Source organism: Protobothrops mucrosquamatus, unplaced genomic scaffold (genome assembly GCF_001527695.2).
Source record: "Protobothrops mucrosquamatus isolate PMUCROS unplaced genomic scaffold, P.Mucros_1.0 scaffold450, whole genome shotgun sequence".
In the NCBI taxonomy this organism is placed as follows: Eukaryota; Metazoa; Chordata; class Lepidosauria; order Squamata; family Viperidae; genus Protobothrops; species Protobothrops mucrosquamatus.
In genome coordinates this window covers 135,931-149,761 of record NW_015386773.1, presented here as the reverse complement: position 1 = coordinate 149,761, position 13,831 = coordinate 135,931, and the positions used below count along the sequence as shown (strand labels likewise).

Here is a 13,831-nt window from a genome sequence, read left to right as displayed (position 1 = left end):
AGAATAAATAAATAATATCAACTTCATTACAGATTTCTTTTGTATGCAGTGCAGATTATTTTTGATTGTGTTTCTGATACATGCATGTGCTAAAGAGCAGAATGAAAATATATTTAAGATCTTGCTTGATCATATTGATTACCATATGCTATTTTCTCAATTCCTATAGTAGTTTGATGTGTATTTTGTAATCAGTTAGAGACTAATATAGTTGCAACTCTTTAAGTAGTCCTTCTATTTTTGGTATTATTATTCTGGATATCTATGAAAAATAGAATGGAATAGTGGAAATGCAGCTTACTGAAGGAATATCATCACTGAAGGGATTGCATATAAACTATAACAAAGGGGGTCTGCGTTGACTTCATACAAATATAATACAAAAAGTATTTCAATATTAATAAGTTATAAAATATGCAATATTATGTAACTGTATAATTATATAATACAATATTATACCAAACATGTTAATAGAAGTATTAATACCAAAATGGTGAATATTATCTACACTTTTCTTGCTAAATATTAATGTAAATGTTTTGAGAATATATTTGTCAAAAATCGTATCACTTTATAGTAATTATGAATAGGTTTTTTTTTACTTCAGTTTCATTTAAAATTTATATAGGTAGAAGAATACATGTTCACTTATAGCACAGAAGAGCATGTTCCCAAATTCTTCCACTTTGAGTCGTCCACCTTTTCCACTAGAACACCAACGATATAATCTCTTCATTAATCTTCCAGTAAATGTACCTCCAGTTGTCTTTCCTCAGCCACTTCGGAGTACCACGTAAGTTTGGTATCATTTTAATATGAAGTTTATCAGATGTACATTTTCAGAACAAATCATGTGGGGTAGCAAATCTTGAAATGTTGAAAATGCAAATCATTATAGAGAAGTAATTTTATATATATGTATATTTGTCTGTATATATGTTTTAAAAACTGCATTAGAAGACAAAGTTGTGTAATCAGTTTAAATAGTTTCTGATTCTTTTATAAAATAGTTAATACGTAATTCTAGGGTAGATACTGATGTGTTAATTATTTAAATAACAGTTTCACTGAATGTGTGTGTGCAAATAATGTTTGTTCATCTAGCAAGCATTTTACAAGTAGGGAAATCCGGTTGTAAGTCACTAGAGTCGTAAGTCGAGGTATCCACATGACTGGAAGTGATATTATGATCTTTTTTGCGGTGTCCAGTAAGTGAACCTTGCAGTTGTAAGTGCAAATCTTTTTAAAAGGGGATTTTTTGCTGGCAAAAACCATTGTGAATCGTGGTCACATGATTGTGCAATGCCACAATTGGTCATAAAGGTGACTAGTTGCCACGTACCACACATGCAGTCATGTGATCATGGGGGGAGGATAGCATGATCATAATCAACAGCAGGGAGTGCTTCATGGGCTATAAAGCACCTGTTCTGTGGCTATTGTAAATGTGAATGATCAATAAGCAACTGGTCATAAGCTAAGGACAACTATAATGGAAAAAGAAAATGAAAAAGCAAAAGAAGAAAAAATAATAATAAAAGCGTGAAATAAATGGATTAGAGATTTAGAAGCATAATAAAACTGAGTAAATTAAAACAAATTATTAGAGCAACTTTAATACACTTCTGGTTTTAAGAGCTTGGTAAGTTTCATAAGCAGTAATATTGCACTTTAATATCCTTAGAACTCTAGTGAATGGTACTCTTTCAACCATCCCACCTGTTTCACCACCACGCTTTGCCTGTCAAAATGATAATCCATCGCATGGATCACCTACACCTATGTTATTCCGGCGCAGAAAGTAAGTGAGATATATAAATGTGACAGGAAGAATTTATTATATTTATAGAAGTTGTGGAACCAATGGCTTGTTCTGTACTTGCTTTTAACTTAAATTATTGTATTTGTATTGTTTGTATAGATCCCGTTTGGAAATCAAATCAACAGCTTAATGTATGAAAATGTGCTGGGCAGTGATAAGTTTGACAATTTTAGTTTCCAGTTTAGATTGTCATATGAAATGAACAGATAATTAATATTGCCCAGTAAGTTTGAAACTAGCAGATATCATAAGGTGAGCCTCACATTTCATGTGACACTAGGTTAAAGATGAACAACCTGAAGCTTCAGAGTTTCCACCATCTCCAAAGATTGGAGGCAGCCCATCCCAATCTCTTTCCAAAAATTGCCACTGAATTATCATTTTTAATACAACAGAAGGGAAACATTAAATATAAGTTACTTGGAAATGAGAACAAATTTACTTCTAGCTAGAAGTAAATTTTAAAATGTTTGAATACAAATAGCAATGGAAATTTTCTGAATTGTCCACTACTGAGCTAAAAAAAAGTTCAGAAAAAAGTTTAGAAAAGTTTAGAGGCTCAGCGCATACTGGGACTTAGATATGATGTTACTGAACTAGATCCAGTGTAAATGGAGTTTTATTCAGAATGATTCTGCTGTGAGAATTTTTTTCTTCCCCTGCATTCCTTGGACTTACATCCTTACTGTTCTGAATGTGTTCTCGGATATTCAAAGCACATAGATTGGAATCTAAGTTAGTTACAGGGAAGAGTAGTGGTAAATTGATTAAATGTTTTTCCATTCCATTTGTGAGAAAATTTTGATGGCTCCGAAGTTATCTCCTTCCATTTTTAGAAAACAAACACTAAATCCAAGCCTGCTTTATTTTTAACTTGGTGCTTACCTTACTGGATAATGGAGGTCTCTCATATTCAAAATTTGGATATTTTCTCATTGTTATATGCCTCCGTCTGAATAGGATTTACTGTATTTTTCAAATGGCTATATATGTGTGGCTTGCTTTGTGTTTCTTGTCTTTCTACTTACAATATCAAAAACGTCAGGAAAAGAGTATCAGCTTCCCAGAACCACAAGTCAAAAGTGGTCCATCACTTATTATATGGTGGGAAATACATCAGCCAAACTGTATCAGAGGAACCCGTGTGTGGTTTTTTTTTTTTTAAAAAAGTGTATTAGTAAGAGAACAGCTTCAAATCATATAATACAGCCTATATTTTTGTCTAATTTGGATGATAGTAATAGCCAACGGAAATATTTAGAACATATTGTAGGTTAAAGTGCAATTTGTATCTAAACTTGATACTTTCATCAAAAAGCTGAGAAAAGAAAACTTTGGCTTAGATTTATCAGCTTGTATTCAAAATGTAGCTAATTAAAAATATTTTTCTTGCTACAGTGTTTAAAAAGTATCTTTATGTTTCTCAAATGCTTGTTCTTTGTCTGTTACATTATCAGCTACATGTACATGGCATTCAGATTAAATAACTGAATGATTTGATTGTTACCACTGTGAGATATCCAGAATATTTTTTCCAAGGATTCATTTAGCTTTTAATTGACCATTTGAATGCCAAGAAAGCCAAATGCCTGAAAATTCACTTGGCTGCATATCTGTTCTTTGCTTTGTATCAGGGATTGTAGAGCACTAGCATTTTTATCTGCTACTAAATAGACATAATCCATAATATTCTTGCTCTGAAATTTCACTAAAGATCACCTTAAATTACTGATCATCTATTTTCAGGGGAGTATTCCTTTTACATAACATTGGTGCATTTTCACTTTTTCTGATAAGTAATCCTTGTAATCTCACTAGAGGCCTAATGGTTATTATGATTTATTTGTGGGCTACTGCTTTGTCTCCTAGCGTCACATCAAATAAGCCTTTGTCAAAGCTTTTTTTCAAAGAGAACCCACTGAAATCTTTGTATGGGCTTAAAACTTATCTTGTATGCGGCGACTGCTGCTTTGTTTAAAAAGTAATGGCAAGATATCCTGTATGAGTGGCAGGAACGTTTCTCAGTATTTCTGGAATTGAAAGTGTGTGAATCTTTACTTTCAGACCACAGCATTCATAATTAACAAGATACTTGCTTGATTAGTATTAAACAAGTGTGTTGTTTATTGTGAATATTGTAGTTTAAAAATAATAAAATCATGTCAAGCTTACTGAGGCTGTTGAAAGCAAGATGTTTTGTAATACACAATTGTTGCTTTCATATATAAATATTGTGAAATGAAATAGAGGTTCTTTTTTGCCCAGATCAAACACTTTACTGTCTGTACAATCTAAACCTACACAGACACTTTCTACATTTTGAATGGCTGTTGTGGTAAGTTTTTCCATCTGATCTATCTTTCTTATCACCCTTATCACTGGGTACACATTGGACACAACTTCTCACTAAAGTACACTTTATAAAATGTGAACTTATTCTCTTGGACAAGGAGTATTTCAAAAACAGTATGGTTTGTGTAAGATTGTCTTCATTAGATCAAACTTTCAGTAATAAAACTTGTATGTATTTAATCTATCACTGTTTTCCATGGGGCACAATTGGGTTTTCTGTTTAAAAGAATTTGGTAAATCCTTATAAAGCATAATGCACAATTTTGTTGGAATATTCACGTTAATCAGAAGTATTTATAATTGAGGTTTTTGTTGCATATTTTAAGTGGAAAACTGGAATAATCAAATCTTTTATGTTTTTAGGAGGTTGAAAGAAGAGGATGTTCCTTATGAAGTAAAGCGTCAGCGATTTCATTCACCTCATCGTGAATTAACTTCAGCTAACCAATTAGTGCCTTTAATAGAAGATCATAGATATTCATTCCCTGGATCAATTTCTTCGCCATTATTTCAAGCACATTACATCTCAGATTTAACAGGATGTGTGCCACCATTACGAGAACCTTCCTTTAATAATGCTATAGAAGCTACACTTCCTGTAGCCAAAGATAAGGTAAGATTGAAAAGAATATTGTTTATAATATTACAAAATAAGTGTTATAAGCACAAAGTCTCAGGTTGGTTTGAAGAAGAGGAGTCAAGCCATTCTCCAAAGCCCCTGAGGGTAGGACAAGAAGCAACGGATGGAAACTAATCAAGGAGAGAAACAACCTAGAACTAAGGAGAAACTTCCTGACAGTTAGAACAATTAACCAATGGAACAACCTGCCTCCAGAAGCGGTGAATGCTCCAACACTGGAAGTTTTTAAGAAGAGACTGGATAGCCATCTGTCCAAAATGGTGTAGGGTTTCCTGCCTGTGCAGGGAGTTGGACTCGATGACCTCCAAGGTCCCTTCCAAATTATTATTATTATTATTATTATTATTATTATTATTATTATTATTATTATTATTATTATTATTATTATTATTATTTACAATTATGAATCAGTTTATAGAAAATCCACATTTCTATAGATGTAGAAGAGAAAATGCATTTTCTTTAAATTAGAAACTTTAAAATTAAAAAAAATATATACTCTCTTCCTACAGAAGCTTTTTGTCCCCTGCAGTAGATTAAACACTGCCTCCAGTCCTAATCAAAGTGGGAGGAAGGAGGCTGTGTTTCATGCTGCATTAATCTTGTCATCCAGGCTAAGAACTATTACAGTAGCAAAGGTTTTCCACTACTTATTGCTGTATAGCAGTAATTTTAAAGGTAAATCTACCAGATTATCCAAAATGATTATTCAGTTAAAACAAAATCCAATTTGGTTTTGACTGTCTCCAACTTCCAAGAATAATTGTTTCTTGGTCTTGTGCTGCTTAACTTCATAGACCTGAAATAATCTCACTCATCAGGATCTAGATAATTTGTTATTTGCAGACAGATCTAGTATGAACTAGATAAAGAACAATGTGGGATTGATGACTTTTTATCCTAAAAAGGTCTACGTTCAATAAGAATTTAAAAAAAACTGGATTAATATTTGTATATTAAATATAAGTTTTATATTTTTTATTCACAAAGTTAAGTCAGCAAGTACTGGAGTTATTTCAAGCATGTCAACAACAAACCTATGACTTGAACAAAAAAGAGCTTTGCCGTACTCAACTCCAAAGGGAAATTCAGCAGATCTTTCCAAGTATGTTATAATTCTGTATATTTATTATTCCATACTTAGACTTTTGGTGTTTGAGTTCTTTCAAAGAAGAACACAATTTTTAAATTATTTTTGCCTTGCAGATAGTAGGCTATTTTTGGTTGGATCTTCATTGAATGGATTTGGTACTCGTAGCAGTGATGGTGATTTGTGCCTAGTGGTTAAAGAGGAGCCAGTAAGTACAGGAAAAATATTAAATCTCAATATCCATATGTTTTTTTTAAAGAGAGAGTACTGAAAGGGAGATAAATATAGAACAACAAGTAAAACTAGTTTTTAAAAAATCAAATTTAGCAATAAGGTGCAAGTTGAGCGTGTGCAAATTATTCATTGAAAATAGCTATTCATTCAAATGAGTATTCTAATATTTCCATGTAACATTTCAGGCAATAAAATAGAAAAATAAAAGCAATGTTAATATAGTATAATGTAATGTATTACCCTGTCTTTGTTGGATATAAAGTATAAGAATTCTCCATAGCCATGCTTGTATTATTTGTATAAATTTTCTTGTTTACATAATGGAAATACTTTTCCATCTAAGAAAAATAGAGAACTGCCTCTTACAGCATAACTTTTTTAAGATCACAAGAAGGACACATCCTTCATGCTGTTTTTTCTGTAACAAAAATAAGACAATTAGTGGGGTGAGCTCTGCAATTTTAAAGAAGCTGTGTCCTTGCAAAAATGGAAAATAAAACCCCACCAGATAATTTGAAAGAAATCACTTTAAGTTAAAAGGGTGGCTTGCTGCATTACATGCTACATTAGTTTTAATAACATTTTTAGAAGGCATTTACATCAGTAGTAAAAGCCACTAATAAGTGACTTTTGAAACAATAATTATGCAAATACACATCATATAGAGAATTCAGTTTATATGCTAAGAACTACTGCCTAACTACTGGTTCTGATTTAATTCCATTTGTCTGTTTTGTTGTTTGGATTTTTGAAATAGCGTGTGAGTGTGACAAATAGCTTGAAGCAAATTTGGGAGGAGACTGTGAAATACCACTTAAATGATTTATATAGTCATTAGCCTTATTCTTACGGAGACATTGATACTATTATTAACAAAATGAAATACTTGGAAGAATTGAGCCCTATTCTCTATTTACTATTGCTCTAAACAATTGCTGTAATCCCAATACAATTGAATATGGCAGAAATTACCTTTCTTGAATGACTCACTTTTACAAGCTCCTATATTTTGATAAATGAAATTATTGTGTGTGTGTTGGGAATTCTAAATGTATTGCCCATAGTTCTAAATTTCCTTGGGACTTCACATGATAGAAGAAATACCCCTGGTATAGTAGTTGAGCTTTAGCACATGGGCTGCTCTAAGCCTTGGACATCTGAGCTTGTTCCTGCTATCCTGTAATGAACAAAGGGATTTCTTCTTGTGGGTTTACTCCTTTTCTTTCTCATTTTATGCATTCATTTGATAAAATGTTTCCACTTCAGAGTGGTCTATACATGTCCAAATATTTCCATCTTCAAACATTATTAAACATCATTAAAACATTAGTGATTAATTTATTTCAGATGAATCAGAAGACTGAAGCAAGACACATACTCAGCGTACTCCAAAAACACTTCTGTAGGAAGCTTGGTAAGTTCTAGACTATGTTTAGTGAAATGAATATTGTTAATTTGTTTATAGTTTTCACTAACAGAAATACACACTCAATGCATTCTTCAGTTAATGACCCTTATTTGAATTTGAAATATATTTCTTGTGTGTGTGTGTTGTCAGTAGCATGTATTTTACCATTTTAGAACATTTCAAGAAAACATATTTTTGATGAAGATTTGTATGTTATATTTCTAGGGAAGTAGAATACAATGCCTTACAGCCAAAGTAAGTGGTAGATATTATGATGGGATGTTATGCAGATTAATTTTCTGGTGTTTTAGTAAATGAAATTTCAAGCTAAAACAAGTTTTTAAATTGCCCATTTCAGGTACAATCCCAAAGACATGTTTTGGAGCTTACATAAGATCATCACCTTTTTTCTGTTCATTAAAGCAGACAATCTCTTTTTTTATGTCAGTTCCAGAGAGAAGGTGATGCTGTCTTAATGAATTGAGTCATTAAAGCAACATGTATTTACACTGTCTCTTAAGGCAGAACCCTGTACAAAATCAGGTTTTTATGAATAGCAGGGATGCACTGAACTCTCACAAAGTTATTTGTACACACACACACACACTTGTACACTGTACAGAGTCTCTCCGTGAGGGAAATTGGCAGTTTCTAAATTAGATGGATGGATAGTCTGAAGCACTTCTGAATATTTTTTAAAATATGAGCAATCCAATTCTGCAAAGTTAATTTGCTGTATTTATTTATTGATATTTCTATCCTGCTTCAATGATATATTCTTTGATAATCAAAAAGCATACAATTATAACAATTACAATAATGATTATGTTAAGAACCCTATTCAGTAAAATACAATAGCAGCAACCCACAATACCTAAAGATACAAAGGTCTAGCAACAGAATATAATTTCAAGTTTCCTCTTGATACTCAGTCATGGAAAATATCTATTTGGTGACTAAGATTCAATGATTTGATGACACATAATCCAGCAATCAAACTGAATGTCAGCTGAAAGGGGGTCATCTATTCATATAGAAAATCTCTATAAATTGAATAAAAATCCTGCCAGAAATGATGTAGCATGGCCTAAGAGGTTCTGTGCAATAAAATCACTAATTAGATTTTATCTATTTATTTAATTACATCTGAGCAACATGAAACTGTATAGGAAATATGTTCTGCTAAATTTACTGCTGCAAAATAGCATTTATATTAGATGTTACAGGAGTTTTTTGTTTTCTTTACAGCAAGCTACATTGAGAGACCTCAACTGATCCGAGCAAAAGTGCCAATAGTAAAGTTCAGGGATAAAGTCAGGCAAGTAACTGCAATTACCATTATTTTTTTTCATATATTACCATTTAGACAGGGTGGGCTTACTAGTATGGGACATGTTTCTTAGAGTTTTCTTATCCATCTGCCATTTGTTTTCTCATTGGTACAGTAATGGTGACAATGACTTGCAAATATTACAGTGAATAGCGCTATTCAATTATTTCAGTGAAGTTTAAGTATACTTTTTTCTGATATTTTGTCTCTGTACATGCTTTTATTAGTAGAGAAGTGGCTGAAGTTGTAATGATTGATCTAGTTCAAACAATAAAGCTAATTCCATTTACTGTTTTAACAGAATTCAAAAGAAAAAATGGGGAACTTGTGGCCTTCCACCTACTACTAATTCCCACTAACCCAGCATCATGCCCAGAAACACACTGTCCTGTACAGTGAGAGCAGACTAGAGAGGGGAACTATGTAGCAAGAAAGCTTTAGGGTGCTGGATGCATAACCTGGTCAGCCAGTCCCTGAGACAAGCCCAGAGACCATTGCTGCCAGGCTGATCTTTTCTGTATCTCAGCCTGTATGTGGCAGTCAGCGCTTTGGTCTTTTGGGTAGTGGAGTATTGATGTGGGACTATAGAAAATGACTTGAAAAGTCACCATTTCGGTTTTGGAGAGCAAAGGATTGGTATATATCTTTCCATTATCAATTATTTTAATATCATATATTTATATTTGGTGAGTCCTGGCTGCTTGTGTGAATAAGGAAGAGATTGTGCTATCACACCTATTCCCCAGTATATCTGTGTCTATGATCATTTTACCAATTAAATGTTTTTCCTGCTGTTGCTCAGGAGTTTACAGGCTTGGCCAAATTATCAGCAGAACAATACACTGAGCGTTAGAACATTTTGGCTACTTCAGAGTTTGTAGGATTTCCTGATTGTCTCACTAGCAGATTTTGTATCTTTCTTATAACTTGCTATTTCTCAAAAGGTTTGGTTAGCAACTACGATCAATGCATTGCACTCACTTTGATTATATTCAGTTGTTCAAGCTCTTCTACAATTCATTAGAATCTGTTTTCCCAAGACCTTGATAAATGATGTGTCTGCTTAAATAAATGGCTTCTTAAGGAGCAACACTTAATTGTTGCTTGTTCTCAGCAGTAGCACATTTAAAGCTGTAGTGCCTTTGAGCAAAAGCCAAGTGCATTTCGTTTACCACTCAGTATCAATGGTCCAATTGTGCAGTCTAGAATTCATAGGCAGAACAAAGAGTGTCTAAGGTAGGCTGCCACACATGCTAATTTTACTATAGACCCCATGTGCTTACAGAAATAGTCACTCACTTCAATAACTGGACATGAATGGAGGACTTCATGATATATTTTTTCCCCATTATGATCATGTACATAATCAAATAATGATGTTGACCAAAAAGGGAATGTAAAGATACACTTAAATGGACAAAACACGGATTTTTTTTATTTGCCTTTGGAATGCCAGCCTTTCCAATACTATGCTTTTTCCAACATGGGGGCATCCCTGTCCAAGTGCTTGAAAGAAAACTTTATTCCTAGTGAAGTGGGAAAATCTATCATCCTAATAAATATATGGAAGTTGTTGCTCAACTCCAAATAGGCAGTACAGGGAGCCATGCCGAAGAATTAGAGGTTTTAGGGTTGCCAAATGTTGAAAAGATTATCTTTATTTTGTGTATATGTACACACACACAAAAGGTATTGTTATTCTACTACGGAGAATTATGTTGAAAATTAGGTTTTTCCATCATTGTTTTTAATGTAATATAATTTGGATTTGTTTGTATAAGTACTGGTGCAAATTAAATTTGATTTTTCTCCTAGCTGTGTAGATTTTGACTTGAATGTAAACAATGTTGCAGGAATAAGAAATACATTCCTTCTGAGAACCTATGCATACAGTAAGTAGTTTATTCATTGTATCATGGATTGGGTTCCTTTTGGTATCCTTACTTTCTTTGAAAACTGAGGATACTCAGTACCTAAAATGTTTGGAGCCATACATGCAAACTTGAGAGAAACCATTGTACTGAAAAACCAAGCAAACGTGATGATGGTTGTAAAGACCACGTCAGAATTCTGATACAGGTAGTCCTCAAACTTACAACCATTCTCCCATTGACTTTGCTTGTCGGAATTCCCCTGGGAAGATCATAAATGGTGATCACATGACCCCAAGAAGCTGCAACCATCATAAATACATGGCAATTACCAAGTGCCCAAATTTTGATCATGTGACTCCAGGGCAGTCATAAGTGTGAGACTGTTGTAAGTCACTTTTTTTACTACCTTTGTAACTGAACGGTTGCTAAATGAATGGTTGTAAGGACTAGAATAGCAGAATGTGGCAGGTAATATAACAGATATTTTTTTGTCCCAAAATGCTCATAATTCCTAAATTTAAGTAGTATTAGGGGATGGCAAAAAAGGGAAAGGTTTGTTTCTGGATAAATAAAATTGCCTGTGAGAGATTTTGGGTTTTAGCTCTTTTAGCTCAAATACTTTGGCTGCCAAATGAGAAGAGAGGATTCATTGGAAAAGACACTGATGTTGGGAAAAATTGAAGGCAAAAGGAGAAGGGGACGGCAGATGATGAGATGATTAGATAGTGTCATTGACGCAGCGGGCATGTGTTTGAGCAGACTCTGGGAGACAGTGGAGGACGGGGGGGGGGGCTGGCATGCTATGGTCCATGAGGTTGCAAAGAGTCGGACATGACAGTGACTAAAAGACAACAAACAACACTTTAGTTAAGGAAAAGTATTTAGAGGTGAAGCTATGAAAAATGTTAATGATAAAAGGAATAGATTCTCATAGATAGGAAGAATTTCAAGTGTAAATAAGGACAAAACTATTTTAAAAGCAAAATATCTGTTAGTATACATAACCCTAGTAATGATACATGAATATGTACTCTAGTTGAGATGTCAATCTTTTACACTGTATATGTCCATTGAATAACCATGTAAGTGTTCTGTCTGTCAAAATTTTATTTCTTGTTTACAGTTGAGAACCGAGTACGTCCATTAGCACTGGTTGTAAAAAAATGGGCAAGCTTTCATGGTATAAATGATGCTAGCCGAGGCACTTTAAACAGCTATAGTCTTGTGTTGATGGTTTTGCACTATTTACAAAGTAAGTACTTGGTGAACTTTTCAAATGACTTTTGCCCTGAATATAACACTTGTCAAATTGTCTTCTTAGAATCAGTTGTTAAGAAACTGCTAGCAATGTCTCTAGATAAAATACTTGCTTTTGCTTTTACTTCTTTCACTTATGCCATGTTTTTGATGTATGAAAGTTCTTCTCTGGGAAACATGCATATTTATGAAAAATACTGAAACAGTCACTATATAATCACTAGAGTTCTTGCTGTTTCTTAAATACAATAGAGAACAAATTTAAAAAATCAGTCATTAACATTGTTTTATTAACTGTTAACATTAATATTAACTGCTAAACTTTAATAGTTAACATGAACTATTTTAATATTCTGCTAACTGACTATATTTTAAATGGATTTGAATATTTAAAAAACAATTGCTGCCACAAATTATTGTAATTTTCTGTTTCAAGCTTTGTTTATCAGGAATTCTATGATGAACAAAAACTGAATGCATGAGGATATACAGTATAACCATCATTAAACGTTTATTACAGACAAGAAAAGCTTGATCTTATGTGTAAATTATTTCAAGAGAAATATATGTGCACAGATCCTGAGCTCATTGCAAAAAAGGATAAGATGAAATTATGCTAATCATTCTCAGATTCTGTTTGTAGTTGTGTCTTTTAGCGATGGTAATTATAATTAGTCATTAGGGAAATAAAAATGGGGATTCTTTTTTAAAACGTTGTATTTATATTACTGTAGAAACTTCTCTTAGAGATTATAATGTGATAAGTTATTACCATTAACTTTAAGCCATACTTTATAATAGTATATAAGTAGTCCTCGAGATAATCAATGGTCACTTAATGGCTGTTTGAAATTATAACATGTCCTCCAAAAGCTACTTACAACTTTGTTTTGAAGTTACAGCTGTTGCAGTGTCCCTGCAGTCACCCTTACAATTGACCACAGGGATGTGTAGCGCCCCCGCTTTCCCCCTCCCATCCCACACTGCTGGGTCCCTGCAGGCCTTGGCCTATTCCCCACAAGCCTGTTACCCAATGCACATTTACCTTTTGAAGATCTCCAGACTTCATGATGGGGAAGGAGGTCAGGCCACTCATTCCTGGGCGGAATGGGGCTGACTTGTCCCAGCTGTTTCACCATGGCTGACTCTCTGCATCTAGTTTGCCACAGGACAACTCACTGGAGAACAACTTGCCGCACGACAATTCAATGCGGGATAACTCAAGAGAAGGCCAAGTAGAATCGGAACTCACCCCAGCCTTGAATACCTGTAACTTGAGAAGGTTCAAACCCTAAAGCAAGACAAGACCCACTGTAATTGTCCCTTTCTTGAGTTATCCTATGTTGAATTGTCCCACAGTGAGTCAGCTGTGGTGAGTCAGCCAGGGTGAGTTGGCTAGGTCAAGATGGCTGGGGCAAAGCAGCCATGGCGCGTTGACCTAGACTCTACCTGGACCATATGGCCACCTCCCAGTCATTTTCAGCATCTCCGCAATTGCCTGGCCCTCGCCTACACGGCAGTGACCCAGAGGTGGATGCTGTTTGGCGACACCCGCAAGGAATTGTGGGTGCGCTGAAATTTATGGTTGCTTCCAGAAGGCAGCTACACAGCCAGGGATGTGTGGCCTGCCCTCATTCCCAAATGACTGGAGATTTTCAAAAGGTAAATTAGGGTGAAAGTCTGCGGCCCAGTGGGGTGGGAATCAGGCCTAAGGTCTGCAGGGAACTGGTGAAAGGGTGAAAAGGCCTCAGAGACCCAGTGTGAAAGAGGAAGGCCTGCAGAAACCTGGTGGGAGAGGGAAAGGCCTACAGGGGCCGATAGGAA

General features: G+C 34.4%; 1 protein-coding gene across 1 annotated transcript in view; it reads left to right on the top strand.

Moving 5' to 3' along the window:
* Nucleotides 1-13,831, top strand: part of TENT2 (terminal nucleotidyltransferase 2) — a 33,674-nt gene that overhangs the window by 2,675 nt on the left and 17,168 nt on the right. The window contains exons 2-10 of the mRNA XM_015816426.1: nucleotides 629-793; nucleotides 1,685-1,801; nucleotides 4,538-4,787; nucleotides 5,805-5,919; nucleotides 6,021-6,112; nucleotides 7,486-7,552; nucleotides 8,795-8,864; nucleotides 10,692-10,768; nucleotides 11,874-12,002. Of these exons, the coding sequence (XP_015671912.1) occupies nucleotides 666-793; nucleotides 1,685-1,801; nucleotides 4,538-4,787; nucleotides 5,805-5,919; nucleotides 6,021-6,112; nucleotides 7,486-7,552; nucleotides 8,795-8,864; nucleotides 10,692-10,768; nucleotides 11,874-12,002 (1,045 nt within the window). The 5' untranslated portion in view covers nucleotides 629-665. The remainder of the gene's footprint in view (nucleotides 1-628; nucleotides 794-1,684; nucleotides 1,802-4,537; nucleotides 4,788-5,804; nucleotides 5,920-6,020; nucleotides 6,113-7,485; nucleotides 7,553-8,794; nucleotides 8,865-10,691; nucleotides 10,769-11,873; nucleotides 12,003-13,831) is intronic.